Source organism: Oncorhynchus keta, chromosome 14 (assembly GCF_023373465.1).
Source record: "Oncorhynchus keta strain PuntledgeMale-10-30-2019 chromosome 14, Oket_V2, whole genome shotgun sequence".
In the NCBI taxonomy this organism is placed as follows: domain Eukaryota; kingdom Metazoa; phylum Chordata; class Actinopteri; order Salmoniformes; family Salmonidae; genus Oncorhynchus; species Oncorhynchus keta.
Window position 1 is genome coordinate 48,733,406 of NC_068434.1, and position 16,143 is coordinate 48,749,548.

The following is a 16,143-nucleotide window of genomic DNA, read 5'->3' on the forward strand; positions in this document are numbered from 1 at the left end:
TACTCCAGAGTGCTCATGACCTCAGACTGGGGCCAAGGTTTACCTTCCAACAGGACAACGATCCAAACCACACAGCCAAGACAACACACGAGTGGCTTCGGGACAAGTCTCTGAATGTCCTTGAGTGACCCAGCCAGGGCCCGGACTTGAAGCTGATCGAACATCTCTAGAGAGACCTGAAAATGGCTGTGTAGCGACGCTCCCCATCCAACCTGACAGAGCTTGAAAATCTGCAGAAAAGATTGAGAAAATTCCCCAAATACAGGTGTGCCAAGCTTGCAGCTTCATACCCAAGAAGACGTGAGGCTGTAATTGCTGCCAATTTCAACAAAGTACTGAATAATATGTAAATGTGATATTTCTAAACCTATTTTTGCTTTGTCGTTTTGGGGTATTGTGTGTCGATTGATGAGGGGAAAACATTTAATCCATTTTAGAATAAGGCTGTAACATAACAAAAGTCAAGGGGTCTGAATACTTTCCGAATGCTCTATATAATTCTCTGTCTCTCGTGTGTGTGTGTGCGTGTGAGTGAGAGACTACAAAGGGGCAGTTAACCTGTGACTTTTACATGTACTGGCCCTGGATCTCTCCTATGGTCTCTCCCCAGCAGAGGTTCACTCGTGTGTGTGTGTGTGTGTGTGTGTGTGTGTGTGTGTGTGTGTGTGTGTGTGTGTGTGTGTGTGTGTGTGTGTGTGTGTGTGTGTTTTGCCTTTGCCATCAGCAAAGGACCATAGCAAGTGAGTTTATTCCATTTGAAACCAGGACAAAAAAACACCCTGATTTTGGTGATTTTCATTAAAGGTAATCATAGAATTGTCCTTTGAAAGAAGGTTTGTTGACATATTTGACATTTGTATTTGTATCTGAAAGCATAGTTGAGAATAATGAATCTAGGTTGGCATATTTATGACATGTAGGTCTTACCCAGGACTCCTTTAAAGGTAATGAACAGTCAAAATCATGTTTTCATGAAATTGGATGATATTTGAAGGAAACCAGATCAAAGTATGATGACCAAAGTATGAATAATGACTGTTGCTTCTACATTGATAAAGTTTGATCATAAAGTTACTGGTCCCCTCCCCCATGTTAAACACTTGGATTCATTAATAAGGGGACACAGTGACATCACCTTAACTCTAATTTTAATAGACCAATAGTTTAGCAACCTTTCAGTTTCTGGCCATATGCTCTAACCACTAGGCTACCTGCCGCCCTATATTCCCTATATAGTAGTGCACTACTATAGTAAATGGGGTGCCATTTGGGAAGCAGCCTGTTTGTTGTTGATCTGATAAGGTTGATTAAACGTTGATCCTATCTACTACAGTCAGTGAGCACAGAGACATCCTCTCCTCTGGGGATACTGTGTCTGACTGGAGGCTTCAGTAAAGGGAGTTGAGAGATGTACCGAGATGCACGCATGCGTATTTCTCGCACACACACACTGTGAGAGCTAGGGCTGGGCGGTATATACTGTATTTGACTCTATACACCGGTATTTATGCACGGACCGGTTTGGGTTTTTACTTTCTCTGTGCAGCTTTCCACACAGACCTAATCCCACCCCTTCACTCAAGGAGCATATTTGTTGTTGCTTGACCACGAGACACTTTCACTTCCAACAATGCTGATGACAACGATGTTGTTTCCACTTAATATAAATCCACAAGCATTCTATAATTACAATATTAGTTTGTGTTTCTTACATCTACAAACAGCTAGTTTGTATTTTCTTAGCAAGTTAAGCTAAATTGTGTTAGCTGGCTAGCTAACTAGCTAATAAAAGTACTGAGTTGGAGCAAACGTAGCTAGCTAATACAGCCTGATACCAGTACTGGGGGAGGCTAAAATCAGCATGTTGTTTGTGCAACAGTATCTTCTAAATCAAAGAGGAATAGGCAAAGCATTATTATGTTAGCTATATCAATAAATATTTAATGTAGTCAAAGATTATAGGGTCCCCTAGGAAACACTGAACATCACTTGGGTTCCTAACCTGTCACAATAACTCGTCCGTGGCATTTTCCTTAGTTGTCATGTCAAACAACACTGTATTCAAAGTGCCCACTATTATTTTTATTCTAACTATAGAATTATATTAAACATTCCATTTCCATGATTTCAAAAGTTCACCCAAGTGTTTTGATCTAAATCGCAATTGCAACATTTGGTTCAAAATAAGGCCTAGTATTTTTGCCCATATCGTGGCAGTGTGGAAATTATCTCAAATGAGTGCAGGAAATGCAGATTTTTTTTTTAGGATGAAGTTGAATTGAACAGTATAAAATCATTTAGAATGTATGTGTTGCCACCCAAGGGTCACACACTACACATAAAGCAAATGTATAACTATTATTAATCAAAAACATAAAATAGCATCAAATACCGTCAAAAATTTGAAAAATACCATATGATATGATATTTTGGCCACATTGCCCAGCCCTAGTGAGAGCCAACATAAACCAGAGAGATTCCATACAAAAACAGGACAAGAAAGAATGGTCCTTTTGGAGTAAGTATTGTTCACATATATTCAACATTTTTATCGAAAAGCATAAATGAGAAATAATAATTATGACATTTTGGCCTTACAAGGCCTCCTTAAGCCTCCACAATGGTGTTATATGAAGCTTTACTGCTTGCTCTGGACTATGGGTAGTGTTTTTATTTAAATACATTTTTTTACGTTCATTTATGAATATTGAACCATATCACTATGAATAATATTTTGCAAATGTTTTAATATAATATATTATAAACTCAGCAAAGAAAGAAACGTCCTCTCACTGTCAACTGTGTTAATTTTCAGCAAACTTAACATTTGTATGAACATAATAAGATTCAACAAATGAGACAGACATGTGACTAACCGAAATCGAAAAATGTGTCCCTGAACAAAGTCAAAATCAAAAGTAACAGTCAGTATCTGGTGTGGCCCCAGCTGCATTAAGTACCCCAGTGCATCTCCTCCTCATTGACTGCACCAGATTTGGCAGTTCTTGCTGTGAGATGTTACCCCACTCTTCCACCAAGGCACCTGCAAGTTCCCGGACATTTCTGGGGAGACTGGCCCTAGCCCTCACCCTCCGATCCAACAGGTCCCAGATGTGCTCAATGGGATTGAGATCAGGGGCTCTTCGCCGGCCATGGCAGAACACTGACATTGCTGTCTTGCAGGAAATCACGCACAGAACAAGCAGTATGGCTGGTTGCATTGTCATGCTTGGAGGGTCATGTCAGGATGAGCCTGCACAACAAGCTGAGACCGATGATGCTGTGACATACCGCCACAGTTCCAAATCGATCCCGCTCCAGAGTACAGGCCTCGGTGTAACGCTCATTCCGTCTACGATAAACACGAATCCTATCATCATCTCTGGTGAGACAAAACCGCGATTCGTCAGTGAAGAGCACTTTTTGCCAGTCCTGTCTGGTCCAGCGACGGTGGATGTGTGCCCATAGGCGACTTTGTTGCCGGTGATGTCTGGTGAGGACCTGCCTTACAACAGGCCTGCAAGCCTTCAGTCCAGCCTCTCTCAGCCTATTGCGGACAGTCTTGAGCACTGATAGAGGGATTGTGCGTTCCTGGTGTAACTCAGGCAGTTGTTGCTGCCATCCTGTACCTGTCCCGCAGGTGTGATGTTTAGATGTACCGATCCTTTTCAGGTGTTGTTACACGTGGTCTGCGAGGACGATCAGCTGTCCGTTCTGTCTCCCTGCAGCGCTGTCTTTGGCGTCTCACAGTATGGACATTGCAATTTATTGCCCTGGCCACATCTGCAGTCCTCATGTCTCCTTGCAGCATGCCTAAGGCATGTTCACGTAGATGGGCATCTTTCTTTTTGTGTTTTTCAGAGTCAGTAGAAAGGCCTCTTTAGTGTCCTAAGTTTTCTAACTGACCTTAATTGCGTACCGTCTGTAAGCTGTTAGTTTCTTAATGACCGTTAAGGTCTGTGAAGTTATTTTTATTTTTACGAATTATCTTTGAAAGACAGGGTCCTGAAAAAGGGACCTTTTTTGCTGAGTTTATTTGCCACACTAAGGAGGTAAGTGTTGTTAGGGGAAACCACATCTCTGACTAAAACCCTGCACTCCATATCCCCCGTGTGTGTGTGTGTGTGTGTGTTACTCCTCCTACAATGCATCTTCCTTTAGACGGACAGGAGATGTCTTGCTTCCCCTTTGATGGCCAAGAGCTCCAAGGTTGACCTGCTTTCTCTATCTTTCAATCCCTCTCTCACTTTCATGCTCTCTCGCTTTCACTCTCTCTCTTTCTCTATTCCTCTCTCTTTCTCTATCACTCTCTCTTTCTCTATCCCTCTCTCTTTTGATGGGAGATTTGTCATGTCTACTACTTGGACGTGACTGTTTTCTTGCTAGAGCAAGTGTGTGCGCGCGTGATTGTTTTCTATCTGTCTTGCACTGCTCTCCTGGTCTCTTCCCTTCTCTCCCTCCTCTATGTCCCTCTAAACCTGTGGGTTGTGATACATGTGTCATTCAGGGCAGAGAATGTTAGAGCCAAATTGGAAACGCAAGCTGTCTGCTCCCCCCTCCTCCCTCGCCACACCAACCGATCTCTTCCCATCTTTCCCATCTATGTGGCTGTCGTCAACCCTTCAATCCAGCCAATGTTACCATGCTCTGTCTGTCTGTCTGTCTGTCTGTCTGTCTGTCTGTCTGTCTGTCTGTCTGTCTGTCTGTCTGTCTGTCTGTCTGTCTGTCTGTCTGTCTGTCTGTCTGTCTGTCTGTCTGTCTGTCTGTCTGTCTGTCTGTCTGTCTGTCTGTCTGTCTGTCTGTCTGTCTGTCTGTCTGTCTGTCTGTCTGTCTGTCTGTCTGTCTGTCTGTCTGTCTGTCTGTCTGTCTGTCTGTCTGTGTCTGTCTGTCTGTCTGTCTGTCTGTCTGTCTGTCTGTCTGTCTGTCTGTCTGTCTGTCTGTCTGTCTGTCTGTCTGTCTGTCTGTCTGTCTGTCTGTCTGTCTGTCTGTCTGTCTGTCTGTCTGTCTGTCTGTCTGTCTGTCTGTCTGTCTGTCTGTCTGTCTGTCTGTCTGTCTGTCTGTCTGTCTGTCTGTCTGTCTTTCCATTCAATTTCAACCCATTTGTTTGTCTGACCTCCCAATCCGATTCCCCTGTCCAATTTCAACCCCATATCTTTCCATTGCCCAACCCCCAGCTTAATTGTCTCTCTGTCCCTCTCTCTCTTTGTCTATGTATCCTGCATGCAGGACTCCAAGATGGGGTTTGGTATCGCTGTGTCGGGGGGGCGGGACAACCCCAACGTGGAGAATGGCGAGATGTCAATCATCGTGTCAGATGTCTTGCAGGGAGGACCAGCTGATGGACTACTGTTGTACGTTACACTGCTTTTTTTTCTCCAAATCAGTACAGATGAAAGAAAGGAAGGACACAATGAGAAGAAGCCATTTTAGACTATTGAGGTGCGCCCCTAGAACCCTTTTTATTTGAGGTTTTGTGTGAACTGTGTGTTGTTTGTTGTTTCCCTTCCCAGTGAAAATGACCGTGTGATCCAAGTCAACTCCATCCTCATGGACAACGTGCCTCATTCCTTCGCTGTGCAGCAGCTACGCAAATGTGGGAAGACCGCCAAGATAGTGAGTACCACTGTATTTAGTTAGTTAGATTGCAGGAAGGAAGCCAACTGAAGAAGGTTGGCAACAATGGCAATTGTTCAAGAGATTTGTGTTCTTCCATTGGCAAATTAGATGGATCATATAATATTAATATAGGCCAGACTTGGAAAAATAGATTTTCATACCAATGATATAATGGTTGACCAGACTTGACCAGAGATGATTTGGCCCAGCAGTTAAAAAAAGTTCACCAGACAAGTTCAACTAGTTCTAGCAGTGTGACAGTGGAGCACCATACAGACAGCCACAGTACTGCCGAGCAAGGTGTTTTACACTCCAATGAGCTGAGCTCATTCTTTCCAGGTGATGCTCCTTTAACACTGCACAGCCAAAAATAATCTTACTAACCTTTCTGTCATGGCCTCTGCTCCAGGCTCTGTGTGTGTGTCATACGGGTGTTTTGTTTTACGTGTTAACTAATGCGATCCTTTCAATAAAAATGCTGCAGTCTAGTGTTCAGCCTCTAACTGTGTGTGTGTGTGTGTGTGTCCCAGACGGTGAAGAGACCTCGGAAGGTGGCTCTCCACTCCCTGAAACACCCTCCCTCCCCTGGTGCCGAGAGTCGAGACTTCGGCTCCACCCGCTACTACGATGCCGATGACAACCAGAGCGACGGGGGCTGGCATCGTGGCAATGGTGGTCCTGGTTACAACCGCGAGCCTCGCGACCTCACCCCCGACAACAAGAGCTACCTGGACCCCAACTACGGCAGCCGTGGTAACCGGGGGAGAAGCCGGGGGAGGAGCAAAGAGAGGGCGTCGCCAAGCCCAGAGTTTCACCACGACAACAGCAGTGGGCGGGCCTTGGACCGGGAGCCGCCCAGTCCAGAGAGGCCACAGTATTCACGGGAACGCAGCCGGGGGAGGAGCATGGACCGGGAGAGACGAGGGGGAGGAGGAAGTCCAGGTGGGAGGAGCTACAGCCGGGAAGACAGCTACGAGCGAGGAGGGGGGAGGTACGGGGATGGGGGAGGTACCGGGGGGAGGATGGTGAAGAGTAAAAGTAGAGACAACCTCCGTTCTCCGCCCCGTTCGCCCTCTCCTGACCTCCCCCGAGGAGGAGCTAGAGACCTGGAGCCCCTGGAGAAACCTGTTAACGTCCTGCTGGTCAAGAACAGACCCAACGAAGGTGAGAAGCTGTGATCAATGATTTTTTAATTGGCGAGATTAGCTAATTTAGGCATGACATACAGCAACAGGCGCTGACACTGCACATCCAAGTATATCTAACCAAATAATGAAAGACAAGCATTGTAATTTTTGAATTCCGTAAAGTGAGTGTGGAAGAGAGATAAAAGAATATCAACAATGACAAGCCACCAGTGTCTGACAACTTGTATGGAAAATTACTGAGGATAATAACGGACGATATTGCCACTGATGATTGGCTGAGAGAAATTGATAATAAGATTATTTTGTTTTGTTAGACTTCATTGCGACTTTTGACATTAATGATCATTAGTCTGCTGCTGGAAAAACAGGTGTTATGGCTTTACACCCCCTGCTATATTGTGAATAAAGAGTTACCTGTCTAACAGAACACAGAGGGTGTTCTTTATTGGAAGCCTCTCCAACATAATCAAGGTAGAATCAGGAATTCACAAGGGCAGCTGTCTAGGCCCCTTGCTTTTTCAGTCTTAACTAACGACATGCCACAAGCTTTTAGTAAAGCCGGTGTGTCTAAGTATGTGGTTGCCTCAACACTATACACGTCAGCTACTACAGCGACTGAAATGACCGCAACACTTAACAAAGAGTTGCGGTTAGTTTCAGAATGGGTGGCAAGGAATAAGTTAGTCCTAAGTATTTCAGAAACTAAAAGCATTGTATTTGGGAAAAGCATTCACTAAACCCTAAACCTCAATTAAAAATTGTAATAAATAATGTGGAAATGTAACAAGTTGAGGTGACTGTCATGGCCAGAACATATTGAAACAACAGTAGCTAAGATGGGGAGAAGTCTGTCCATAATAAAGCACTGCTCTACCTTCTTAACAACACTATCAGCAAGGCAGGTCCTTCAGGCCCTAGCTTTGTCGCACCTGGACTACTGTTCAGTTGTGTGGTCAGGTGCCACAAAGAGGGACTGCCTGCAAATGGCTCAGAACAGGGCAGCATGGCTGGCCCTTGGATGTACATAGAGAGCTATCATTAATAATATGCATGTCAATCTCTCCTGGCTCAAAGTGGAGGAGAGATTAATCACTACTTGTATTTATGAGAGGTATTCACATTGAATGCAGCGAACTGTCTATTTGAACTACTGGCACAGAGCTCGGACACCCATGCATACCCCACAAGACATGCCGCCAGAGGTCTCTTCACAGTCCCCAAGTCCAGAACAGACTATAGTTAGAACACAGTACTACATAGAACCATGACTACATGGAACTCTATTCCACATCAAGTAACTGATGCCAGCAGTGAAATTAGATTAAAAAAAAACAGATAAAAATACACCTTATGGAACAGTGGGGACTGTGAAGCAACACAAACATAGACACAGACACATGCATACACACACGATAACATACGCATTTACACACGTACAAATAGAGTTTTTGTTGTAGATATGTGGTAGTGGAGTAGGGGCCTGAGGGCACATAGTGTTTTGTGAAATCTGTTGTGAATGTATTGTAATGTTTTTAAAATGGTTTAACTGCCTTAATTTAGCTGGACCCCAGGAAGAGTAGCCTGCTGCCTTGGCAAGATCTAATGGGGAACCATATTAAATACAATTACAAATCATGTCTGGTTCTTTACAATAAGTGGTCGCCCTTAAGAAGGGATGTTGTGCACAGGAAGGAGGGAGCTTATGAATGAGTGAGTCCCAAATGGCACCCTATTGCCTACTGTGTATAGTGCAATACATTTGACCAGGGCACATTTGGAACACAGAAATATTTACTGCTTTGATTTGGAAGGGTCCGTTTTTATTTGTGCTGTAAGGTTGCAAGGTCAGAGGTGAACGTGGTTTTAAGGTCAGGCTGTGTATATTCGTTCTCTGGTTGCCGCAGCTAAGTGTGTGTGTGTGTGTGTGTGTGTGTGTGTGTGTGTGTGTGTGTGTGTGTGTGTGTGTGTGTGTGTGTGTGTGTGTGTGTGTGTGTGTGTGTGTGTGTGTGTGTGTGTGTGTGTGTGTGTGTGTGTGTGTGTGTGTTTATGTGTTTCTAGAGTATGGTCTGCGTCTGGGCAGTCAGATATTCATCAAGGAGATGACCAGTACAGGACTGGCTGCCAAGGACGGAAACCTACAGGAGGGAGACATTATCCTCAAGGTAATATACCACACACACACACACAATTAATATCTTGTTCTCTCCTTTACACACACATACACTCTCAATGTAAGTTCAATCGGTCATTGTTGGCATGGCTACAAAGAAGGATGCTGCCAAAGAGGAACATTTTAAATCCTCTCTCCCACCAAACTGTCAAATCACTACTCATCTAACACTCATTTACACTAATCTCATTTCTCCTTCTCTCTCCCCCTCTGGTCCTCTCCTCTCCCATCTCGCTCCTCTTCTCCCTCGCTCCAGATCAATGGGACAGTAACAGAGAACCTGTCTCTGAACGATGCAGGGAAGCTCATAGAGAAGTCTAGAGGAAAACTCCAACTGGTCGTCCAGAGAGACCGCCGCCAGATCCTCATCCGTATCCCGCCCCTCGTAGACTCCGACTCCGAACCTGATGGTGAGTGAGGGCTACAGTGCGTGTTAGTGTTCTCTGCTCCCCTGCACTTACAGATCATTGATCACTGTACTGTATAGTGTTGCCAAGTCTAGTTTGCAACACTATACAGTGATCATGAAAACCAGCACCATTCTTTGGCTCAAAACTGGGTCTTTCACAAGTATGAATAGGTCAAATCACTTCAGTTAATTAGTGTACATTACAGTGTACATAGTGTAGTGTACATTACATTTGCAGGTTAAAAAGGTCAATTAGGAAACGTATTACATCTGATACTGATCAGTTTAGGATTTAGGTGAAGATATCTAAGTTTGCTCAGGTTTGTTATCAATAGAAAACGATATTCAAAAGTATCCAATGGCATTATTTCAACATTCCTCCAGAGTAGACAGCCACCAACTCAGGCCACGGCCCTGTTGCAGTAAAAATATCTGGCATTCAACGGGTTAAAAATATAAATGGGACATGAAATTGGAAAGTGTCACGTTTCTGCTTGCAGCTGCCATATCGCACACACACAGAGGTTATAGAGTCCATTCTCATTAGACTTAATGTTCTTAATGTACAGACAGGACATAGTGACCTAAAGTGGGTCATTTACTAGCCTAAGTACGCTATTTAAGGGTAAACATTTTGGACGTTTACTCTCATACTAGGAAGTTAAACAGACCATGAATATAAAGTATTGACAACAAAAATAGATTTCCTCAATCGTAACCTACAAAAGAGAAATGATTTTTTGTCTTCTCTCTTCCAGATAAAATGTCATTCTTTTAGATGAAGGACCACCCAAGAGAGTCACAACAGTAATGTTTGCATTGGTTGCCTTTAAACTGTAAAAATGAACTCTGCCAACCACTACACTACTGCAAGTTGTAAAGCTTTTACACTTTGCACTTCCTTTTTTGCTATTAAACTTTAACTTTTTAATATTTTCCTAAAAACCAATAAAATATTTTAATCACTATCTATTTTGCACTGTGTGATTTATTAAGGACAGTAGGTTGAATAATGCCAATGGAACAAATATCACATTTTTTTTACTGTACATTTAGTACAAATATTTTACTGTTTTAGTTGTACTTAAAAGTTCACGCAGTACAAGCTTTGTACCACTTTAAGTGATTGTTTTACTCTATCTATAGCTTTGATACATATTTGAGCGTATTCTGTCATTAGTAAAAACATGCAACAACTTAGAAGGGGTAAAAACATAGCTACATTTCAATTCCAAATAAGATTTGGAATTGCGTGAAAAACCATGTCTTGTACAGTATAAGTGGGTACGATGGGTACCGCATCATTATAACCATTGTAACAACATTAATATTCTTCTTTCAGTATTAACAGGAGTTGAACACTAGGATTTTAGTGAATAATTGTTAGTATTTTAACCCATAGTTTAACATACAACATTACCATTTCATACAAAGTATTATTTTCATTTTCAGGGCTAATCATTAACATTACAGACATGGTATCCTCCTGTCATTGTGGCGGTATGTGTGATAAACTGATCTCAGGCCAGCCTATGAAAACAAACCTGATTTCCGTGCCTGTCTCCTGTCACGGCAAACCAGCTCTGATAGGCGGATTACCAGGAAGTAGTGGGTGGTTGAAGGCAGGGAGGGCAGTTGAGGATTTGGATAGAGTACAGAGAAGAACATGATCACGGGCTGACCCACTTACTGCCTGCATCCTTACTGCCTTGTCTCATCATAAACCATTAGTTTTGGATGAGGTCTTTCAGTAAATTCCTTATTCCACTATTATCTAGAAACCCCTCCACATAAACTAAACATCCCGACGCCACTACATTCTCACCCCACCCCTCCATATAATCCAGTTGAGATTGTCGGGATGGGATGGGGAGGGGTCCTGGAGGACCTGTCCCTCTGAGACCGTAATCTCAACCCTTACTCTAAAGTACCCTGCGTGCTTTCCCTCCGGAGTTAAAACCTTCCGACGGTGGATTTTATCAGCCTGTTATTTCTCTTTTAGCTTGGTTTGTTTATATCTCTCTTTCCTCCCATGCCAAAGTCCTAGCCGCCCAGCCTGTGCCCCTGCCAGTGCCTCTGCCAGTACTCTGATTAAAGAGGGGGGAGAGAGAAGAGGGAAAGCAGAGAGGGGAGGGGGCAGCGCACACAGTACAAAAACGGACCACTCTGTTCAGTACATATTAACAAACAGACCCTCAATCTAACAAACAGACCCTCCACTACACAACTGAGGGTATACGCAGGTACAGTGTACACCATATAACCACTTTTTTTGTGGGCATTGCGTATACTCACTTCTTAATCCTTGTGCTGCTTATCAAAGTATTGTAGTGGAGGTATACACTGTATCAATTAATATGACTGATAGAACAAATCAGAATGTTTAGCTTAAAATGTTGTTAAACTTTTATTTCTGTTTTAAGCATGCAAATGTACATTTCTGACTCAGTTGATAGTCTCATATATCTATTTCAATAATAGGCCAACTATTTGCACAGTACTGCTTGGGTTGGCCTGACTGTGAAAGACCAATATGAGATTGATCATTTTAGGACATTCGGTTGTCACTGTTTTGACATTTTTCACACAAGGCGTTTGGGAAATTTTGGGCGAAATTTGAGCATACCCACTTCTCCAGGCACCACTAGATCACTGCACACACACACACATGCACACCGGCTAAACCAACCAACCAATCAACTAGCTGTGTTCATTTTTACCTGTTTGTGGCTTTCATGTTTCGATGTTTCAATCCACCCGTGAATAAGCCCGCCTGTTACTGTATGTGTGGCTCTCCTGCTGGAAATATACCATCTGCTGTTATGAGAGGCATGTCTGTCTGTTCAGCCATCTGTCAGTCTGTCTATCTACCTCGGTGTCTGTATGTCTGCCTATCTGTCTCTGTGTCTGTCTGAAGTTCTTTACAGGAGCCGAGGAGTGTTGATGCAACAGGATCATGCACTTTCAGATGCAACACCACCACTCACAGTAACGACTTCCCTCGCCACTCCCTCCCTCTATCGCTCTCTTTCTTTCTCCTTTGCTATCATTCCTTCACTCCCTCGCTCTTATGGTCTTTTTCCCTCCATATTTCCATCAATCTCCCTCTCCCATCTCCCCTCTCTCTCTCTCTCTCTCTCTCCCTGATGAGGACCATGGAGTCATCACTTTTTCCCCTCCACTGCTCTTCACTAGACCACCACGTGTTACAGTAACAGTCTGTCTCAATGACTAACTGTAATTTAATTAATAGAGATTTAATGGACTGTCCCAAGGAAACATCACCATGGTCGGCCCCACTAACAAATTCACTTAAATCACTTTCTAATTGAACAATTAAATGTGAAAAATGTATTTGGTAATGGAGTGAGACTGAATATACTGCTACGCCCGAGACAGTGCTAAAGCCATAGAGCTATGGGGGAATAGTTTAGGGCCCAGAGTTTTATTGACCTGAAAACACTCTGTGCTATGGGCCTGGGGTTTTTCATGGTTAGGTTACAGGGCACTAGATATGATGTGTCTTTCTATCGACCTATGGCATATTTTGAACAGGGCAGTTTCACAGTCTCTCTTGTTGCCTTCTTTCGCTCTAACACCTGGGTCCTCTCAAAGCCTGTTAAAAGCTCCTCTTTTCCACAGGCTTCTCTGTACTCTCCCTCTTCTCTCCTCCTACTCTTTAGAACACTGCTCCGAGTCCCACATCTAGGACCGAGACAGTTTTAGAAGATCAAAACCATGACAGACCAATGAAAGGCTTCTCATTGGCAGAGACATCAGAGGGAATGAACAGGAACATAGATGACAGAACAAAGTGACTGAGGCCTGTTAGATCGCTGTACTGTACAGTGCAGTCTGTCAATGTCAGTAGTGTACTAAGGCCTAGTGTGGCTCACTACCTTTTCATTTCACTGTTATGAAACCATACAGACAATCTACTACATATCTATCTAGTCATAGAATACATAGCAACACAGATCTGGAAACTTAACATCTTCAGTTGTTATGAGTCACAGATATCATATTTGCATACTAAATACTATATGTACTGTATGGCAAATCTTCAGAATTTCCAACAGTGGTTTAGAATGACAGTATACTGTATACTCTGGTTTAAAATTACATTAATATACTCTACAGTATTTACTGTGGTTTAGATGGACCGTACAGTATAGTACAGAACTTTGTATATACTGTGAAGTCACTCAGAGCGTGTTGTAAAGAGGCAGAGAATGCTTAATTAACTCTACCTATATCTGACTCCTACACAGCTAGGGGACTGGTGATTCTTCTTGGGGCAACCAATCAGGTTTCCACTGGTGTACAAGTTCTCCTGGTGAAGGGAACACAGTCCATATGATTTCCTTGTCTCTCTAATCTCCTATGTTTCACTCTCTCTCTCTCTGTCTCTCTCTCAGATATCTCAGAGATGGAGTCCTACTCCCCACAGGAGGACCGTAGATCTCGCCAGTCGGACCCATCTTCCCACTCCTCCAACGAGAGAGAGAACCCCAGGTGGGTGGGTGGGTGGGGGGAGAACCTGTCTGTTGATTAATATATATTATTAAAGTTGTTGTACCTGTACTGCGTTATATAACCACTACATTGTTACAGTATTGTTCCAGTGTCCAACCTGTCCTGGGAGGGAGGGTGGGTGGATGGATGTGAGAGGAGAGCTTCAGAATAGGTCAGTGAGGTACTGTTACAGTTCTTGTTACAGTGTCCAACCTATCCAGTTTGTGTCCCTCCCACCCAGACCTCTAACTAGCCTGGAAGACTCTCCCAGGGTAGCCAAGATGTCTGCCATGGCCTCGCCCTTTAGAGTGCCCCCCCTACAGGACCCAAACGCCCCGGGCCCTGCCATACTGACCTCAGAGGGGCTGCCACGCCTTGACGAGCAACCAGGTACCCACAATGCATATTTTATCCACAATGCATCTAGAAAAGTGTCCTCAAATCCTACCTACGCCCTGTTTTTAAATTAAATCGTATAACATTCGTAACCAGGTGTTAGTCTACAGCTTTTCAGCCTGGCATTATCTAGCCTGTCATTGATTGAGTATGTAATCAACCAGTACGGGTGGTCATTGATGAGAACTCACCCATCAGTATTTGTTTAGATGTGTTCATGTATGTGTGTTTCTTGTTTACCAGCGTCAGCAAAGATTACTCCTAAGATTCTGCTACGCCCCAGCCCAGAGGATGAAGAGCTCTATGGGTGAGTAGATCGCTGTCCAGAGTTATAGTGCCCTATAAGAAACACTGACTAGGCTAGCACATGGAAAGAGGGAGAGTCAGAGGTGGACTCTCCTCTCCTTTCTTTACCTCTCCTTTCCTCATTCATATTCATGATGCATCCATGGCTCCATCTCTCTGCTGTGTGTGCGCGTGCGTTTATGTGTGTGTGTGTCCGTAGGGAGGGAGGGTTATTTTTACGTTCTCCTAGCGCTGGGCTGGGTGTGCTGACAGGCACTATTTGTCTGTAGTCTGAGGGAAGGAAGGAGTGTCTCAACCCTCCTCTCTCTACTGCAGGTGAAACCTAGAATACACAACTAGCTGCAGACTAACTGCCTCGTAGTCTGACCTTGATCAGGACTTCTGTTACCTGCAACTAGCTCCATGTAGTCTGAGTTTAAAGGGACAGAACTTAAATTGATAATGACATAGGTTTTTTGCATATTTCTTTTGTTTTTTACAAAAGGATAGTTCCTAAGCCAGTGTTTCAATTGGGGTAAAGAAAGTTCAACCACCTTTTTGTTTCCAAAGCATCTCACCAATAGAGTTGATCCTAATGTAACCACTTGTAATGTTGCTTTCCATTCAGCACTAACACAGTGATGGTGAGTTTCCAGAAGGGGGACAGTGTGGGCCTGAGGCTGGCGGGGGGTAACGATGTGGGCATCTTCATCGCTGGCATCCAGGAGGGTAGTCCTGCCGAGGAGGAGGGGCTACGCACAGGAGACCAAATCATGAAGGTAACCATCTTTGGCACCGTGAACGGCATTGGAACATCTGAGTTCAATACAAAACCTGGACACCAAAGGCAAATACTGTACATCTGTAAAGTCAACAAAAACTTTCTGAAAGCTGTTGTGTTGATAACTGTAGTAAATTAAACAACCCTTCATTTCCCCATGAACCCTTTGTGTGTGTGTGTGTGTGTGTGTGTGTGTGTGTGTGTGTGTGTGTGTGTGTGTGTGTGTGTGTGTGTGTGTGTGTGTGTGTGTGTGTGTGTGTGTGTGTGTGTGTGTGTGTGTGTGTGTGTGTGTGTGCAGGTGAATAGCGTTGACTTCCGCGGCATCGTGAGAGAAGAGGCTGTTCTGTTCCTGTTGGAGATTCCTAAAGGAGAGGACGTCACCATACTGGCCCAGAGTAAACCTGATGGTGAGGCTTCTACAAGGTTCTAGAGATTGTCTCACAGAGTTCTAAAGAGTTCTCTGGTCTTCGTGTTTCACAGGGTTCCCAGAGTTTCCTTGTTCTATAGTACTTCAGAGGGCTCTAGACACAGGTTCCATATACGACATAGGTTCCATATACACTTCTATGGTTCTTGACTTCTATCGTTTTCCAGAGAGTTCCAAAGCACTAATCTTACACTGCCCCTCATAGTTATCCACATAATCTGATTTCATTTCAGGGGAATATTGTAGCGTTCACGAAATTATGAAATATTTCCTGACAAGACAATAATATAATAATAATAATATATTCCATTTAGCAGACACTTTTATCCAAGCTGACTTAGTCATGCGTGCACACATTTTACATATGGATGGTCCTGGGAATTGAACCCACTACCC

General features: G+C 43.7%; 1 protein-coding gene across 2 annotated transcripts in view; it reads left to right on the forward strand.

Moving 5' to 3' along the window:
- LOC118393557 (tight junction protein ZO-2-like) overlaps positions 1–16,143 on the forward strand; it is a 96,981-nt gene that overhangs the window by 65,191 nt on the left and 15,647 nt on the right. For both annotated transcript variants that reach the window (XM_052461845.1, XM_052461844.1), the window contains exons 3-12: positions 5,227–5,351; positions 5,511–5,613; positions 6,147–6,780; positions 8,823–8,926; positions 9,191–9,344; positions 13,762–13,858; positions 14,100–14,248; positions 14,498–14,561; positions 15,168–15,318; positions 15,619–15,727. In XM_052461845.1, the coding sequence (XP_052317805.1) occupies positions 5,227–5,351; positions 5,511–5,613; positions 6,147–6,780; positions 8,823–8,926; positions 9,191–9,344; positions 13,762–13,858; positions 14,100–14,248; positions 14,498–14,561; positions 15,168–15,318; positions 15,619–15,727 (1,690 nt within the window). The remainder of the gene's footprint in view (positions 1–5,226; positions 5,352–5,510; positions 5,614–6,146; positions 6,781–8,822; positions 8,927–9,190; positions 9,345–13,761; positions 13,859–14,099; positions 14,249–14,497; positions 14,562–15,167; positions 15,319–15,618; positions 15,728–16,143) is intronic.